Raw genomic sequence first — 18784 nt, 5'->3', positions numbered from 1 at the left:
GGCGGCGGCCTGCGGCGAGGAGCGGCCCGAGGGCTGGACGGAGGCCGCGGCATCTGCCGGCCGCCCGAGACGCAGCACCTGATATAAGCCTCGAATGTGCGTTCTCATTTAGTATCAACATCCCAAGCGTTTCTTGAGGCTTATATGCTAAAGCATTACTTAGGAAATTCACCTGGAGCTGGGCAGCCTCTGCTCTCATTGGCCGCATCTGAGATCCCCTGTGCAGCCTCCTCAGTCCAGGGACCCCCAGACACGCTCCTCTCTGGAGCTCCCACCAGCGCGCTGCCCGCCCCTACTCCCGTAGCCACGGCAGGGGGCAGGGGGACCCGGGCCCTCCGCCCTCTCATCCCTCACCTTGCACTCACCCGACCCCCGCAGTCGGTCTTCTCACACCTCCACCGTTCTTCCGTTAAAATGTGTAGGGAGCAAGGAATCCCATCTGCAGAGGCCTTGGGGGTAGGCTGGGCTGGAGCACAGGTGTCCCCAGACACAGGCTCCTAGGGACAGGCCGTGGGACCCTGCACCCGCAGGGAAGACCCGAAGAAGCTCCTGGCTCCTGGCTTGAGAGCGGCCCAGTGTCTGCTGTTGCAGCCATTTGGGGATGGAAAACTCTGCCTCTCCCTCTCCCTCTCTGTATAACTCGCTCTGCAAATAAAAAATTTCTTATAAGATTTAACTATTTTGATTGGAAAGGTAGGTTTATAGAGAGAAGGAAAATAGAAAGATGCATGCTTTGATTCACTCCTCAAGTGACTGCAATGGCCAGAATTGAGCCAATCCAGAGCCAGCAGAGTCTTCCAGGGCTCAAGACTTTTGGCCATTGTCGATTACTTTGCCAAGGCCACAAGCAGGAAGCTGGATGGGACGTAGAGCACCTGGGACACAATCTGGCACCCACATGGGATCCTGGACCTTGCGAGGCAAGGATTTAGCCATTGAACCATCGCAGTGGGCCCAGCAATTAAAGAACTTTTTAGGGCCCGGTGCTGTGGCCTGGCAGCTGAAGTCCTCACCTTGAAAGCGCTGGGATTCCATGTGGGCACCATTTCTAGTCCTGGCAGCTCCACTTCCCATCCAGCTCCCTGCTTGTGGCCTGGAAAGGCAGTTGAAGACAGCCCAAAGCCTTGGGACCCTGCACCCACGTGGGAGCCTCAGAGGAAGTTCCTGGCTCATGGCTTCAGATCGGTGCTGCACTGGCTGTTGCGGTCACTTGGGGAATGAATCATCAGATGGCAGATCTTCTCTGTCTCTCCTCCTCTCTGTATATCTGACTTTGCAATAAAAATAAATCAATCTTTAACGAAAAAAAAGAACTTTTAAAATTTGTTTTTAAAGAATAAAAACAGGGGATCTGGTGCGGTAGCCTAGTAGCTAATTCCTCACCTTGCACACATTGGGATCCCATATGGGTGCCGGTTCTAATCCCAGCAGCTCCACTTCCCATCCAGCTCCCTGCTTGTGGCCTGGGAAGGCAGTCAAGGACGGCTCAAAGCCTTGGGACCCTGCACCCGTGTAGGAGCCTCGGAGGAAGCTCCTGGCTCCTGGCTTCGGGTTGGCAGCTCTGGCCATTGTACTCACTTGGGGAGAAAACCAGGAGATGAAGAATCTTTGTGTGTGTCGCTCCTTTTCTCTGTAAATCTGACTTTGCGATACAAAAAATGAATCTAAAAAACCAGGAGATGTGAGCAGTCCCTATCGCCTTGTAAGAAGTGGCTGAGGCTCTGTCACACACAGGCTGCCGCCTGAACCCCCGGGCCTGGAGCTCCCTGCCTTCGTCTTCAGGGTCCCAGGCCGACTGGCCTCCGTCAACCCGGCTTGCCCACCATGGCTGGGCACACAGCAGGGATGTTCATGGACGTGTGTTCCTTTGTTTTGGGCGTTTGTAGGCATGGAGTTGCCAGCACCATGGCTGTGGCAGGTGTTGTACCTGCATCGCCACATGTGAGGGTGAGGAAAGTGGGGTCCCCGGACCTAAGCCAGCCACACACCATGCCATGAGGAAGCTCTGCTGGGGGATGGCCTTGGCAGGTGTCTGCAACAGGACAGGAGCTGGCCTGAGGGAAGGCTCCGCCAGGTGCTGGGGGGCCCTGTGCCCTGGGGTGTTTCCTGTTCTGTGGAGAAGCTCAGCTTGGCATGTGGGGGCTCAGGGGCACCCCTCTTGAGGCTGGGGGTGGAGCAGGGGTGCTGACCAAGTGGACGGGCTCCCTGCACCCCCTGTTGATCAGGAGGTGGGGGACAGGAGTTCAAGGTGGGCCTCTGCCTTACACCAGCTCAGCACTGGACAGAGACGGCACCCCAAGAGCGACAGGAAGGGTGAAGACATGGGCACCCTGCTGTCGTGACCGCACGTGTGCAGGAGCAGTGCTGAGGGGCAGGACGCCCAGCCTGCAGAGGAGCCACTGCGGCCGCGGTCAGTGCGCCTCCAGGCGGAGCCCAGGCAATCCGCTGACTCAGCGGCTCCTCCCGGCTCATCCTGAGGCAGACTCCCTGGCCAACTGCCCGGGTCCTTCGGAGCTGGGTCCACACACAGACACATGCGCATACACTGGCCTGCTGCGCTGCCTTCAGCCCCCAGGCTGGGGCACCTTAGACCAACGTACATCTCTCGGGTACCTCTCGTATTTCACAGCTGTAGTAGCCAAGCGGCTGCAATGTCACACCGGTTCCACCTCCTTGTACACTTCATCTTCAGGGGCACCCACCCGGGGACAGCCCGTGGGGTCCCTGCCAGACCACACTCAGTTCCATCCCTGGGGCCAGGGCCACTACCCCAACAGCCCGGACTTTTCTCGGGCCTGTCTTGGGTGCCCATTGTGAGACTGCAGCAGTGGCTGAGGGCTGCTCCCCTGTGGGTGGTGGGCAGCTCAGGAGCCCAGTTGCAAGAATTCCGGGCCTTGAAGGGCACAGGGAAGATGTGCCAGTCGAGGCAGGAGGCTGGGATGGGTTTCTCACAACAGCTTATTAGCAGGTTTACGACCTGTGTGATGTTCAGGCGTGTGGTACCTGGGCCTTGTGGGTGTTAGACCCAGGTCAGGAAGGCCCACTCACCCTGTGGCCACACTCACCCTATAGCCACATTCACCCTGTGGCCACACTCACCCTGTGGTCACACTCACCGTGTTGTCACACTCACCCTGTGGCCACACTCGCCCTGTGGTCACACTCACCCTGTGGTCACACTCACCGTGTTGCCACACTCACCCTGTGGTCACACCCTGTGGCCACACTCACCCTGTGGTCACACTCACCCTATAGCCACATTCACCCTGTGGCCACACTCACCCTGTGGTCACACTCACCGTGTTGTCACACTCACCCTGTGGCCACACTCGCCCTGTGGTCACACTCACCCTGTGGTCACACTCACCGTGTTGCCACACTCACCCTGTGGTCACACCCTGTGGCCACACTCACCCTGTGGTCACACTCACCCTATAGCCACATCCACCCTGTGGCCACACTCACCCTGTAGCCACACTCACCCTGTGGTCACACTCACCCTGTAGCCACACTCACCCTGTGGTCACACTCACCCTGTGGCCACACTCACCCTGTGGTCAGACTCACTGTGTGGTCACACTCACCCTGTAGCCACACTCACCCTGTGGTCACACTCACCCTGTGGCCACACTCACCCTGTGGCCACACTCACCCTGTGGTCAGACTCACCGTGTGGTCACACTCACCCTGTGGTCACACTCACCGTGTTGTCACACTCACCCTGTGGTCACACTCACCCTGTGGCCACACTCACCCTGTGGTCACACTCACCCTGTTGTCCCACTCACCCTGTGGCCACACTCACCCTGTGGTCACACTCACCCTGTGGCCACACTCACCCTGTGGTCACACTCACCCTGTGGTCACACTCACCCTGTGGCCACACTCACCCTGCGGCTGGCTCCTACTGTATTTCACTTTGGGCCTGGCTCCCTGCAGTGTGCTCATGGTGGTCCTACATTCAGCCGGTAGCCACCAAGCCACCAAGCCAGCCTAAGTGCAGACCCCAGGGTGTGTGGGCCCCGTGGCAGCTCCTGGGACGTGCTGTTTGGACTGTGGCCGGGAGAAAGACCCCTGCTGGCCTCACTCACGCTCTAGGAGACAAAGGCTGGAGCCATTGGTGAGGCCAGCTTGTGCTCCAGGGCCAAGCCTGGACACTACAGGCCGCGGGGCCTCAGTGCTGTCTTCCCCGGATGAGGGCAGCGTGGGGATTGACCCACAGGTACCTGGGAGCGGGGGTTGCTGTAGAGGGGAGGGCCCAGCCATGGTAGGAGATCCAGGCTCACTCCCTGACCATACATGGAGGTGGGGAGACCAGGGCAGCCACAGGACCCTCCCTCCAACCTGCTTGGGGCCAGAAGGAGTTGTGTCCGGTCCTAGACTATGAGAAGCATCCTCAGCAGACCCCCCACAGCCTCAACCAGCTGGGGTGCTCATCTGCTAATCCAGAGCCTGAGGCCCGACTGACCGACCCTGCCTTGCTGGACTGGCCCAGCCTAGGGAGGTGAGGAAGGGGAGCGGTTAGGCTGAGTCCCCCCACCCGGGAATGTCCAGCTTAAGGGGCAGGAGTGGCCACCTGGGAGAAGCAGGTTTGGGGAAGGCATCCAGGCCGCTGGCTGGGCTGTGACCCCATTTGTGCGGGGGTGGGGGTAACGTGGCCCCCCCCCGGTAGCAGAGCCAAAGTTACCGATCACCGACGGGGACAGCAGCCAGCAGCTGAGGGGTCGCCCTCCTCGGTGGAGAGGACTCACAGGCTGCAGGGCAAGAGGGAATAGTGGGGTGCAAGGGAAGGGGGTGCGGATTCCCCAACACCGAACTCAATATTGGGAGATTCCTCTTCACAGTCCCTCGACACCTCCCACGGGAAGGAACCACGGGCCAGAAATGTGTGACAGCCCGGGCGCCCGGGGCCCCGTGCCGGTCCCCTCCCGCCCCGCCGCCTCCGAGCTCGCCCCTCCCCGCTCGGCGGGTCCCGCAGCCTCGCCCAGGCTCCGGCGCCGCCGCGGCCGAGTCCGGGCTCGTGGTGCAGCCCCCGGCGGCCGCCGTCCTCAGCCCCTGCCCGGCACGTGAGGAGGGGGCGTCGGGGAAGGGGCCGCCGGAGGGGCGGAGCCACGGGCGCGCGCGGGCGCGGGCTGACGGAGGTCGGCGGCCGGCGCGGACCCAGGCGTCCGGGAGGCGGTGCCAGGTGCCGCGCCCCCGCCCCGCGCCCGCCGCCGCCGGCCGCCCCCCGCCCGTGACGCGCTCCCCGCCCCCTCCGCGCCGAGCCCGAGCGGGGCGAAGGGGCGGCGGGCGGCGGAGGATGCGGGACCGCCGCCGCCGCTGAGCCCCGGAGCCGCCGAGCGCAGCCGCGTCGCTGCGGCCCCGCCGCGCCATGGGGAAGGAGCAGGAGCTGGTGCAGGCGGTGAAGGCGGAGGACGTGGGCACCGCGCAGCGCCTGCTGCAGAGGCCGCGGCCCGGCAAGGCCAGTGAGTGCGGGGGGCGCGCCGCGGCCGCTCATCTCCGGCGTCCGGCCCCTCACCCGTGCCGGCGCCGGGCGGGGAGGTGAGGTGGCCTGGTCCCCTGGGATGGGGCGGGGCCAGCGGCGCCGGGGACCCTAAGTCTGCGCCCCCCACCCCCCACCGAGCCCCCAGTGCTGGCGAAGGCGCACCACCCGAGCGCCCGCGAGCCGCGGGCATTCGCATCCCTACCTCCTGGCCTACGGCGACAGCTGAGGTCTCTGTTGGGGCGAGGCGGATGCGCCCCCCTCCACCTTGAGAAGCGGGATAGAGCCCTTGCAGTGAGGGGCGCCGAGGAGGCTGAAGCCCCTCCCCCCGTGTTTAGAAGCACGTTTTGGGGGAAAGGGGGGGCCGGACCATGCTGGGGGTGTGGCTGCCCAGGCATGGCCGCAGGGGGCCATTTACGGCTGGGGCAGTAGAGGCCCAAGGTCGCCCAGCTCAGGACGCCTGGCTCCTTGCAGGGCGGGGTGGGGGAAGGCGAAGACTGGGGGTCCGAGGGTCCCGTGGGTGCAGACGCTGGTTCTCCCTGTCTAACCTACTGGAAAAGGGGTCGTGGAGGGAGCGGGCCCTGCTGCCCATCCCTGGCCTGCCCACTGTAGGGGCCCAAACCGTAGCCTCCCTGGGCGGATGGGCGTGTGTGGCTGCGCACGTATGTGACCATGTCAGTGTATCAGGCACCTGTGTGGGCACCAGCGGGCCGGCACTCGGGGTCTAGGTGCCCTGGAGGGGGCAGGGGCGTGCTGTGGTAAGGCTGGGAGACCCCCATACCCTCCCCTCGTGGGCACTGGAAAGTGGGACTGTCTCCTGGGTGGGTGGAGGCAGTCCCAACGCCTCAGGGGATCCCCGGCCTCCTGCGTGGTCAGGCGAGGGCAGCAGTGCCTCGCAGGCACAGACACCAGCTAACCCTGCCCTACCCGGCCCTGCCCCACTCCCAGTGGGGGGGCAGGCAGTCAGGGCCCTGGAGATGGTGGGGAGCTGACAGGGGTTGGGGGGTTGCAACCTGCGATCATGTGACCTTGGGCCCCAGTCTGGTCATCTGTAGGAACGGACGAGGTACATGGCAGGCCCTGGGCACCCCCAGTCCTGGGCAGGGTGCCAGGGAATCGGGGCTGGGGATGTAATGGTTCCGGCCACCAGGGGGAGGCACGGCTACCAGGAGCCCCCATCACCTTTACCTGGTTCCCTGATTCCTCCTGTAAACTGGTCTGGCCTCTGGGGCCAGAGAGACACCTGCCCTGGCTACGCGCCCCCCCCCCCCCCCGCCCGCACGCACTCTGACTCACAGGGGCGGACGAAGCAAATCAGAGAGAAATCCCTCCAGGAATTAGCTCTGTTGTCATGGCAACGCTGGCCTGCTTTGGAGTAAGATGTGTTTTGATTCCGCAAAGTGCAGCTGGAGTTTGGACCATGGGGGGTTGTCCAGCAGTGTCCTCTGAGCCACTCACCTCCACAGCCCCTCCTGCTGCGTGGGACTCCTTCCCTCACCTCTTATAGTGTCACCTCAGGCTCCAGTAGCCCCCACGCACCTCGCCCTGCAGGGACCTCTTGTGCACTTCACAGCTGTCTTTGGCAGAGACCCCTGGGAGAAGCCTGCCAGAGCGGGGGCCAACCTGGCTCAGGCTGTCTGTGTGTGCCCTGTAGTGGTGTCCCACACCCTTAATGCTGGGGTCAGCCTGGAACTGCTTCTAGTAGCTGGGGCTAGGAGGTCAAGTGGGGGTGCGACTCCTGTGAGCAACCTCTGCATTCCTCCAGGACCCCACAGAGCTGGGGGCACCTTGGGCTTACCTTGCCCTCCGAACTATTTTCCTGTAAGCCTCATGAGCAGGCAGGGCTTCCTACCCCCCTTGTGGTACCCAGCTTGTAGGGGGGAGGTCCCCCTCCTGGTGGAGTCACCCCTTCCTCACTGGTGTCTGCCTCGCTTTCTGGATACTGCTTCTTTGTCAGCCCCTGCAGGTGTGGCCAGGTAAGCAGGCAGATCTGGCTGTGAGCAGGGCTCCAGCCAGAAAATGCCCCAAGGTGGTGGCCAGGAGATCTGGGGGCAACCCCTGAGAAGTGGCTCTGGAGAACATGCTGGAAACACCTTGGAGCAGAACAGAGGCAGGGCCCCCACCCAAAGGCTGACCCTGCAGTGGACGGAGCATGTGGCTTGAGGATACCCGCTCCATCGCCAGCTGGCCAAGCACCTAGCTTGGGGCTGCCGCCACTGCGTCCGCCAGGAGTACAGTAGAGCCAGATGCGCGCCTCGTCCTCTGCAGGATCCAGCTAGACAATGAGCAAATAGGACAGACACACTGGATACAGGCTAGAAAGGGAGTTGCCTTGTGAGAGGGAAGACTGAGCAGGGCACAGCCAGGTGAGGACAGGGGTGAGGGAGGCGAGTGGTGGCCTTGGAGAGTGGTGGGCGGGTCAGGCCTGAGCCAGGGCGTGGCCATGGGGTGAGGTCCAGTGTGCTGTGCTGGCACCTTGAAGGGAGGGGACCCAGGATTTGCTAACAGACAAGAAAGGCCACCAATGGGAAGGGGGGCTAAGTGGCTCTGTGTGGGGGAGGCAACAGGGAGGCTGGCACCTTTAGTCCTCAGAAGATGTCCAGGCTAGGGCAGGGTGAGGGCAGGGGGATGACCAGTGACTGGCAAGGCTGAACACCCAGAAACGGGGTATTTCTGGGGTATACAGTTGGGACCCCCGCTGTACCTAGAAATACCTGTGTACAGTGGCCACACCATGGCAAGATAAGGATTCGAATTTGAGTCTGCCTGACCTCATGAGTTTAAGGGGTTGTTACAACTGACACTGAGGCCACAGTAGCTGGGGCTCTGGGACACCCACCTCAGCGGCCCTGCCCCCACCCCATCCCAGGCCCAGACAAAGGGGCTTCTGTCCTGCCAGACGCCCCCTCACAGAGGAGTGGCTGACCCACAAATGGGTTATGTAACCGCAGCCTGCACTGGCAGGGGCTTGGCCCAAGTCCGTGTGGACTCGAGCCCACTGCGGCCCTGAATGGAAGGTCCTGGCGTCTGAGCGTGGCCCCGTGGACCAGTGGCTATTCCTGGGGCATCGACCCAACTGCCTCCCTCTCCCTCTGCCCCACAGCTGTCTACACCGCCAGGGCAAAGCTCGGTGACTACACCTCCGAGGGGTAGCTCTCTCCCCGGAAATACCCCTTTTCTGGGTGTTCAGCCTTGCCGCCACCCCGGCCCCATCTGGGTCCCTGAGAGACAGATTGGGCAGAGCTCTCCCTCCCACCCTGGGCAGGTTCCCAGCCAGCCTCCCCGAGGGGTGGGGGTGTGGGCGCACGTGTGTGCCATGTAGGTGCCAGCACTCTGCTCCTGTCCCCACGTCTCCTGGCTCAGAGGATGCTGGAGGGCCCCACGGCGGGTGATTGGTGCTGAGTGAATGAACAAACAAAACCCTAGCCTTGGGCCCAGCCCAGAGGCAGCAGGCAGCACCTGTTCTTGCTGAGGTGGTCAGGGCGGGGAGCGGGAGAGGGCTGGCAGAGCTGCCTCTAACCCCGCTTCCCCCACACCCCAGAGCTGCTCGGCTCCACCAAGAAAATCAACGTCAACTTCCAGGATCCAGATGGGTGAGCCCTCTGTCGGTGTTACCCACCAGAACTGGGGCGGGGGTGGCCTGGGCCCAGGGTCCCCTGTGAGACGGGTCCTCCGCATCTCCTCCTTTTAGCTTCTCCGCCTTGCACCACGCGGCCCTGAACGGCAACACTGAACTGATCACGTTACTGTTGGAGGCACAGGCCGCTGTGGACATCAAGGATAACAAAGGCAAGGCTGGCCTGGGCCTGAGGCCGCGCTGAGGGTGGCAGCAGGTCCTTGCGCGGGTCAGCATAAGGGTGGTGGGGCTCAGGAACGTAGCTCCCATGGACCCCGCCTGCCCCCAGGCATGCGGCCCTTGCACTACGCGGCCTGGCAGGGCCGGAAGGAGCCCATGAAGCTGGTGTTGAAGGCCGGCTCGGCGGTGAACGTCCCATCTGACGAGGGCCACATTCCCTTGCATCTGGCGGCCCAGCATGGCCACTACGACGTGGTGAGAACCACATAGGGGGCCGTGGGGCAGGTGGGGCTGCAGGGCTCAGGTGCCCTGGGACCTGACCAGACGCCACGGTCCCCCAACCCTGGCCAGTCGGAGATGCTGCTGCAGCATCAGTCCAACCCCTGCATGGTGGACAACTCTGGGAAGACGCCCCTTGACCTGGCTTGTGAGTTTGGCCGAGTTGGGGTAAGTTTTCCCTTGGGAAGTTGGGAGGTACTGCCACCCTGCCTACCTCCTCACCTGGGGTAGCCCCAGGCCAGGCCTTCCCCCCGCCCCCTCGCCCACCCTGACCCCTCCTTCAAGGTGGTCCAGCTGCTTCTGAGCAGCAACATGTGTGCGGCCCTGCTGGAGCCCCGGCCGGGGGATGCCATTGACCCCAACGGCACCAGCCCCCTGCACCTGGCAGCCAAGAACGGTCACATTGACATCATCAGGTATGACCAGTGGCCGGAGGGGGCCTGACCTGGGGGCCCGCCCCCAGCCTAGGGGGCGGACAGCAGCCGCCAGCCGCAGGAGACTTGGGGAACCCCTCGATTTCCCATCCTGTGAAGTGGGGTACACTGGACTGGGCCAAGGTAAAGGATAGGAAGGGTCAGCACAGAGCGCAGGGCAGGACATGGGGGTGGTGGGAGGCGCTGGGTGAGGCTCCCTCCCCACCCCACCCCCAGGCTCCTCCTCCAAGCTGGCATCGACATCAACCGCCAGACCAAGGCAGGCACGGCCCTGCACGAGGCTGCCCTCTGCGGAAAGACAGAAGTGGTTCGACTGCTGTTGGACGTGAGTCCGGGGGCTGGGCAGTGGACTGGGTAGTCAAGGCTGTCCTCTGCGGGAAGATGGAAGTGGTCCGGCTGCTGCTGGACGTGAGGCTGGGGGGCTGGGCAGTGGGCTGGATGGACCCGGGGCCCCTCTGCGGGAAGATGGAAGTGGTCCGGCTGCTGCTGGACGTGAGTCCGGGGGCTGGGGTGAGTTGGGGCCAGGCCCTGACGGGCACAGTGCCTGCCTGCCCCTGCAGAGCGGAATCAACGCCCACGTGAGGAACACCTACAGCCAGACGGCCCTGGACATTGTACACCAGTTCACCACGTCCCAGGCCAGCAAGGAGATCAAGCAGCTGCTGAGGGGTGGGTAGGCCGGGCAGGCCAGATGCTGGGGGCTAGATGGGTGGGCTGTCAGGCCTGGCTGCGCAGCGTGCAGAACTGGGGGTCCACCTCCTGTGTCCCCAGAGGCTTCGGCAGCCTTGCAGGTCCGGGCCACTAAGGATTACTGCAACAATTATGACCTGACCAGCCTGAACGTGAAGGCAGGGGACATCATCACGGTGAGGACGGGGGGCCAGACCGGCACGTCTGCCTGGCCACAGCAACTTCCAGTCTGGGTGCCCCCTGAGCCACACACCCCATGCCCCATCAGGTCCTGGAGCAGCATGCGGATGGCCGGTGGAAGGGCTGTATCCATGACAACCGGACGGGCCATGACCGTGTGGGCTACTTCCCGTCCTCCCTGGGCGAGGCCATCATCAAGCGAGCAGGCAAGTCCTAACCAGACCCCAGAAGCAAGGAGGCAAGAGTGTAGGAGGGTGGCAGGCTGAGTGCCAGGTCACAGCGACCAGGCAGGTGTCTGTGTACCCATCTCCCTGTGTGGCTTCCACACCACACTCTGCCCACTGCCCTGTTCCCACTCAGAATGGCACCTGGGGACATCAGGGTTCCCTCCCTCAAGGAGCTAGCCCTGGGAGTGGGGGTGCAGAGACCAGCTTGGTGTGACTGAAGACTGTGGGCAGAGCCCAGTGTGGTCAGTGCAAAGGCCAGGCGAGGGGCACAGGCCAGGTCATGGAGCCTTGGGGTGGCACTGTGTGGGTGGGGAGCGGAGTCATTTGCTGCATTCTTGGGCTTGGAGATGGCCAGGTGGTGAGGGCAGGCAGAGGGCCAGGTGGTGCAGTTCTGCAGTGCTTATGAGACCCCCAGTCCCTGTAAAGAAGGCCACACTGAGTGACCACACCCTCAGGGACCCTAAGAACCCTGCCCACAAGACCCAGGACCCCTGGCAGGAGGCTGATCTTGGGCCCCTGGGCCACTCTCCTGCCCTCAACTTTCCAGGGCAAGGGAAGTTTCTCTCTCTATTGCTAAAGATTTGTTTATTTATTTTGAAGTCAGAGTTAGAGAGAGAGGAAGAGACAGAGATCTTCCATCTACTGATTCACTCCCCAAATGGCCACAACAACCAGGGCAGGGTCAGTTGGACACCAGGAGTCCAGAGCTTTTTTGCTGTTGGGGCCCGAGCACTTGGGCCAGCCTCCACTGCTCTCCCAGGCGCATGCCCAGGGAGCTGGATCAGAAGTGGGGCAGTCAGGTCATGCCGATCCATATTGGATTGGCAGCATAATTTGGTACGCCACTGTCGCTAGCCCTGGGAAAACTCTACTCTCTGGAAATGGGCAGGACAGGAGGAGGAGGCTGTGGTGTGACCCTTGGTGGAACACCCTGGCCTCCGCTCTGTTGGCACCAGGTCTCATGGAGTCTGTGCTGGGCTTGCAGGGTCCCGGGCAGGTGGTGAACCAAGCCCACCCCAGGGAGGCGCCTCATCGGGGTCCGCTGCACCCCCAGAGGAGATCTGGGTGCTACGGAAGCCTTTCACAGGTAGGCTGGGGGCCTCAGAGGGCTGGGCCAGTGGCAGCCCCGCAAAGGATGAGCCTTTTGTGCCTGTAGGTGGGGACCGCAGCGGCAGTGTGAGCAGTACAGCCGGGAGCCGGAGCAGCGGTGGGCACTCCCTGCACGCGGGCTCAGAGGGGGTCAAGGTGGGTAGGGTCGGGGACCCAGGCCAGGGTGGCTGAGTGTGAGGGCCCGAGCACACCCTGACCCGGGTCCCCGGGTTCCAGCTCCTGGCCACGGTGCTTTCCCAGAAGCCAGTCTCTGAATCCAGCCCGGGAGACAGTCCCGCCAAGCTCGCCGAGGGCTCTGCAGGTGAGGGCACAGGCACAGCCGCCCAGGCTGCAGGGGGCGCTGTTCTTGATTCCCCCAACCCCGCACCTAGTACTGCTCTCACCCACCTAGGTGCAGCCCGAACCCAGCCCCCAGTGGCTCACACAGGACCAGTGTACGGGGAGCAGCCGCCCAAGAAGCTAGAACCGGCATCGGAAGGCAAGGTACGGGCCCTGAGCCGGCTCCAGGGCAGGCTCTGGGAGAGGCCGGGGCCACTGTCTGATGGGTGCCCAGGTGCCACCTGGGGGCCCTGACAGGCTGGACTCCATCCTTGTGTCTGTCAGTGTGTGTATGTGTGTTGTGTGTGCACGTGCCCGTGTGTAACGTTGTCATATGTGTAAGCTGTGATGTGAGAGGCAGCGGTGGTGTGGAGATGTAGATGGAGTGGAGTGGCTGTGCCAGTGTGTGCGACGAAGTGATTGAGCTGGGCAGGCGTGTGTGCATGTGTGTTCAGGTGGAGGGGGATGGGTGTGAGGTGATCAGGGGCGTGTGTGCACCCGCGTGCCAGGAGGCAGGAGCTGCTGGCTGAGTCCTGCGTGGCGGAGGGGTACATGGCCCACCTTCCTGGGAGCCTGGCGCAAGGTCCCTTCCCCCCAGCGCTCTGTCACGTGAGGCCACATAGCACTGGTGTGGGTAGTTGTCCAAGGTGTCGGAGGGGAGGTCAGGGAGGCCAGGACCCAAACCAAGCCGGACCCTCCTGGTGGAGCTCACAGAAGAGGAGGAAGACACATGAGGAAGAGGCACGTGGGACAGCGTCCGAGGAGCACCTTGGCCGGGCTCGCCAGGGGCCCTGCTGCAGACGGAGCTGTGGACGGCGGACCCGCGCCCTGGGGCCTGCCGGCCCAGCAGAGAAGGAGGCGCCTGGTGGCTGGGTGTGGGCTGGCCGGCAAGCGGGTTACAGCAGGTGCCTTGCTGTCTTACAGAGCGCAGAGGCAGTCAGCCAGTGGCTCGCCACGTTCCAGCTGCAGCTCTACGCCCCCAATTTCACGGGAGCAGGTTATGACCTGCCCACCATCAGCCGCATGACCCCTGAGGTGAGCCACACCCCCTAGGTGGCTATCCCTCCACCTTGGCCCCAAGCCTCGCCCTGACACCCCTCTCCGCTGCCCAGGACCTCACGGCCATCGGCGTCACCAAGCCAGGCCACCGCAAGAAGATCACAGCAGAGATCAGTGGGCTGAGCCTTCCCGACTGGCTCCCGGAACACAAGCCCGTAAGGCCTCCCCACCTTCCAGCGGCCAGGCCAGGATGGGCACACAAGGTGGACAGGTGCCTGCCTGGCTGGCTACAGCGGGGCTTCACAGGGAAGACAGGGCTGATGCCGGCTGGCTGGGAGCTGTCTGTGCAAGCTCCCCTCCCACTTGCCTGCTTCCAAAGGGACCCCATGCGCCCACATGGTGTGACCCTGTCTGCCAGGCCACAGAGGGTTTGCACCCCTAGACTCTGTGGGTGCACACCCAGGCATATACCTGGGAGCTGTGCCCTGGACACAGTTGGGGTACACACACACTAGCCTACATCCAGGGGCCCTCACTGTACCTTTTGCAACTTGTGAGCCACAGCTCAGGGCCACATGCTGAGCTCTGGGCTCCTGTCTGCTTGCAAGAAGGGTGCCGGGGCTGTCCCCAGGACTCAGGGTGTGTGGACAGATAGTCTGCACCCACCCACCCCCGCCACCTTGCGACACTCAGTCAGCCGCTCAGTAGCCCTGCCGGGAGCACGTGGAGCCCCGTGGCCTCACCTTGTGTCCACTGGGGCATCTCAGGGTGCAGAGTGTTGGCACGACCGACATCCGGCTGGGAGTGCGGATGCTTGGATGGTGTTCAGGGAGTGATCGCAAGGTTCTGAGTGAAGATGACGAGTGCTGTCTGAGTGCACAGTGTGGCTGTGCAGGCGGGAAAGCGTGAGCATGACGCAGAGCAGATGGGCATCAGGCCTAGGTGTGGCTGGGAACGCAGTGTGCAGCGTGTGCGTCTACCCATATCCTACGTGGTGGTGCCGTGTGTCTGTCCATGGGGCGTGTGTGTGGAGGGAGCGTCTCCCAGGGCTGTGTCCCTGGCCATGTGGCCTGGCTGAGGAAGATCCTTCAGCACCTGCCCTACCAGGGTCCTGAGGCCAGGGCCCCCGTGTGTGTGTCTGCTCCTGTGTGCCCTCCAGCCCCCGGCAGCTGTGCCGAGGAGCTATCCTCTGGGGCTCCTGCCAAGGTTGTGTCCACTCTCCGTCTCCACCACTGACCCCTGGCCTGTCTGTCTGTCCTATCTGTCCGTGACCCTTCTGACAGCCCCAGCCAGATGGGCAGGGCATGGAGCTTCAGGCTGCAGGCTGCCCCTCTATGTCCCCACTCCATAGGCTAACCTGGCCGTGTGGCTGTCCATGATTGGCCTGGCCCAGTACCACAAGGTCCTGGTGGACAACGGCTACGAAAACATTGACTTCATCACCGACATTACCTGGGAGGACCTGCAGGAGATTGGGATCACCAAGCTGGGTGAGTCATGCCCCTCCTTTGCCCCACTGAGCCCACCTCAGCCTCCTCCTGACCTGCGCCCGGTGACCCTGCCCCCAGGACACCAGAAGAAGCTGATGCTGGCAGTGAGGAGGCTCGCAGAGCTGCAGAAGACTGAGTACGCCAAGTATGAGGGGGGGCCCTTGCGCCGGAAGGCGCCTCAGTCGCTGGATGTGATGGCCATCGAGTCGCCACCACCAGCTGAGCCTGCCCCGGCCGATGTCCAGTCTCCCAAGATGACTACCTTCCAGGACAGTGAGCTCAGCGGAGAGCTGCAGGCAGCCATGACCGGCCCAGCCGAGGCGGGGGCTGCTGCTCCCGACAAGCCTTCCAACCACCTGCCACTCACCTCCAGGGCCAGCATGCGGCCGGAGCCTGGCCTGGGGGGACGGGCCCGGCATATGAGCAGCTCTCAGGAGCTGCTGGGTGACGGGCCCCCGGGCCCCGGCAGTCCAATGTCGCGCAGCCAGGAGTACCTGCTGGATGAGGGCCCAGGCCCCAGCCCCCCGCCCAAGGAAGCCCGGTCAGGCCGCCATGGCCAGAGCGTCAAGAGGGCCAGTGTGCCCCCGGTGCCTGGAAAGCCACGGCAGGTCCTCCCACCAGGCACCAGCCCCTTCACGCCCCCACAGACACCCACCAAAGCCCGGCCAGGCTCCCCCCAGGCTCTCGGGGGACCCCACGGTCCATCCCCAGCCACGGCCAAGGTGAAACCCACCCCACAGCTGCTGCCACCCACAGAGCGCCCCATGTCACCCCGCTCGCTGCCTCAGTCCCCCACACACCGTGGCTTTGCCTACGTGCTGCCCCAACCTGTGGAAGGCGAGGTGGGGGCGATGGCTCCTGAGCCCGTGCCCCCACCTGTGCCAGCCACAGTGCCCACACTGTGCCTGCCCCCTGAGGCTGACACAGAGCCAGGGCGCCCCAAGAAGCGCGCCCACAGCCTGAACCGCTATGCAGCATCCGACAGTGAGCCAGAGCGGGATGAGCTGCTCGTGCCGGCTGCAGCGGGGCCTTATGCCACGGTGCAGCGGCGTGTGGGCCGCAGCCACTCAGTGAGGGCGCCCACTGGTGCCGACAAGAACGTCAATCGCAGCCAGTCATTTGCCGTGCGGCCCCGCAAGAAAGGTCCCCCCCCACCTCCCCCCAAGCGCTCCAGCTCGGCCCTGGCCAGCGCCAACCTGGCTGACGGGCCAGAGCCAACCCTGGAGGTTGAGCCCAAGGATGGCCGGCTAGGGGTCCGGGCACAGCGACGGCGGGCCAGCGATCTGGCCAGCAGTGTGGACACTGGCAGCGCAGGCAGTGTGAAGAGCATTGCAGCCATGCTGGAGCTCTCGTCCATCGGAGGGGGCGGTCGGGCTGCCCGCAGACCTCCCGAGGGCCACCACACACCTCGCCCGGCCAGTCCTGAGCCAGGCCAGGTGGCTACAGTGCTGGCCCTGGTGAAGCACAAAGATGCCATCGGGCCTGATGGTGAGGTGGTGAACCGGCGCCGCACACTCAGCGGGCCGGTCACAGGACTGCTGGCTGCCCGTCGCGGGCCTGCGGAGCCCATAGGTCAAGGCCACCCTGTGGAGGATGGAGCTGCTCGGCAGCGGCCCCAAGGTCCAACCAAGGCTGAGCCGAATGCCGAGGGCCCACCCTTGGCCAGGGTGGAGGCCAGCGCCACGCTCAAGAGGCGCATCCGAGCTAAACAGAGCCAGCAGGAGAATGTCAAGTTCATCCTGACCGAGTCTGACACCGTCAAGCGTCGGCCCAAGGCTAAGGAGCGAGAGACTGCGCCTGAGCCTTCACCGCCACCGCTGTCGGTGTACCAGAACGGAGTGGGCACCGTGCGGTGTAGGCCAGCTTCGGAGCAAGCAGGGGTCCCAGAGCTGCCCCCGCCACCCCCACCTGCTGAACCGCCACCCACAGACTTGGCGCACCTTCCCCCTCTGCCCCCTCCTGACAGTGACGCTCGGAAGCTGGCCAAGCCACCTGTCTCGCCCAAGCCTGTCCTGGCGCAGCCCGTACCCAAGATTCAGGGCTCACCCACACCCACCTCTAAGAAGGTGCCGCTACCAGGCCCTGGCAGCCCAGGTAAGTGCCAGAGCTAGCGTCCCACCTCCCCCTTTCGCATTTAATGAAGGTCAGATGGCGTGGGAGCGTTCCCCGCCCACGCCCTGTCAGCCACGCGCAACGCCCATACCCCGCCTGGGCTGGGAGCAAGGTGGACGCGGGGCCCTCCCCTTTTGGCACCTGTTGGCAGGTCCCAGAGGGAGGGGAGGCCTCAAGGCAGGGTGCCCCCACGCGCCCAGGCCCTGAGGCCTTAAGACACTACCCCCGAGGCCTGGGCCCTTAGCGCTGGGGCAGGCACCTGGAGGGGGCGGGGGCGGGTACAGGAGGTGGGTTCGGAGGCTGCGATTGAAGGCTTGCGCGCCTCCTCGCGGCAGCCGGGAAGCCGGGGCGCAGCGGCGGGTTTGCTCCGCTCGGGTGCCAGCTTTGTCCTTCCCGCAGAGGTGAAGCGCGCCCACGGCACGCCGCCGCCGGTGTCGCCCAAGCCGCCGCCGCCACCGACGGCGCCCAAGCCGGCCAAAGCTGCGGCGGGACTGCCTTCAAGCAGCGCGAGCCCATCGCCTGCGCCCTCGCCGGCGCGCCAGCCGCCCGGCGCCCTCGCCAAACCGCCCGGCACGCCGCCCTCGCTGAGCGCAGGGCCCCCGTCCCCGGGCGCGCCCGCGCTGCACGTGCCCGCCAAGCCCCCGCGCGCCGCGGCCGCCGCCGCAGCAGCCGTGGTCGTCGCGGGGACCCCTGACGGCGTCGCGCCCGCGGACAGCGCTCGGCAGAAGCTGGAGGAGACGAGCGCGTGCCTAGCCGCGGCGCTGCAGGCGGTGGAGGAGAAGATCCGGCAGGAGGACGGGCAGGGTCCGCGGTAAGTGAGAGGCCGGCGGGGCAAGGGCAGCGGGGCCGCAGGTGCGTCCGGCGGGGCGGGCGCCTGGTTCGTGCCGCCGTCCTGACCCTGGTCCGCTTCCAGCCCCTCGGCGGCCGAGGGCAAGAGCACGGGCAGCATTCTGGACGACATTGGCAGCATGTTCGACGATCTGGCCGACCAGCTGGATGCCATGCTGGAGTGACGCGGCCGCGCACGGCCACGTCGGGCCCGCCCCGCACTCTGACCTTTACCTCAGGATGGGCTCCTCCGGGCCGGCGCGGGGCGCACCTGCGGGCGGCGGGGCGCTGCTCGCCGGCGCGCACAAGCACAACGCCGCCCCGGGCCCTGGCTGGGCGCCAGCCGGGAGGCTCCAAGGGCTCTGGGGACGCTGCTGTCCCCGCGGGTGCCCGCCCCTGTCTGCTGCTCCCTGTGCAATAACTGCTGGGCACCCGGCCACTTGCGCAGGCCCTGGCCCGGCCCCGTCCTGGCGCTTGCGGGCACCGGGAGGCCCAGTCGGCGGCAAGCACAGGCTTTTGCCCAGCACAGAGCTGCCCGTTGCGGAACCTCTGCCCGCCGCTCCGGCGCCGCACAGGGGACAGAGGACCGAGGTCGGGACGCAGCCCCCCCAGCTCCCCCGCCCCACTGCACCCCAGAATATAAGCTATCAAGAGTATTAATTTATTGGGAATGAGCTGAAGCGAATTTCCCCAGAGAAACAAAAAAGGTATAACTTTAACAAATATATATTTAAAGAAATATTATTGATTCTATAGAAAACCGTTTTACCAGCTGGAAGGACACTGGAGTCCTGGCCCAGTCCAGGTATCTGTCCATCTGCCCGGGAGTGGCCAGGTCT

The 18784-nt window shown here is 64.4% G+C and overlaps 1 protein-coding gene across 1 annotated transcript; it reads left to right on the top strand.

The window, feature by feature from the left end:
* The first annotated feature begins 5158 nt into the window (after positions 1 to 5158).
* Positions 5159 to 18206, top strand: CASKIN1 (CASK interacting protein 1). The gene is made up of 20 exons (XM_058680897.1): positions 5159 to 5465; positions 9024 to 9075; positions 9174 to 9271; positions 9388 to 9533; positions 9630 to 9725; positions 9843 to 9973; positions 10208 to 10316; positions 10552 to 10660; positions 10763 to 10857; positions 10950 to 11067; positions 12074 to 12175; positions 12245 to 12333; positions 12415 to 12499; positions 12590 to 12681; positions 13441 to 13551; positions 13629 to 13730; positions 14867 to 15005; positions 15084 to 17099; positions 17517 to 17928; positions 18031 to 18206. Exons 1-20 carry the CDS (start codon positions 5372 to 5374, stop codon positions 18128 to 18130), a joined length of 4296 nt encoding a protein of 1431 aa, XP_058536880.1. The 5' UTR covers positions 5159 to 5371; the 3' UTR covers positions 18131 to 18206.
* Positions 18207 to 18784: the final 578 nt, after the last annotated feature.

This window comes from Ochotona princeps, chromosome 24 (genome assembly GCF_030435755.1).
Source record: "Ochotona princeps isolate mOchPri1 chromosome 24, mOchPri1.hap1, whole genome shotgun sequence".
NCBI classification, from domain to species: domain Eukaryota; kingdom Metazoa; phylum Chordata; class Mammalia; order Lagomorpha; family Ochotonidae; genus Ochotona; species Ochotona princeps.
Note: the sequence above shows the minus strand (reverse complement) of the source record. Positions and strands in the feature narration are given on the sequence as shown.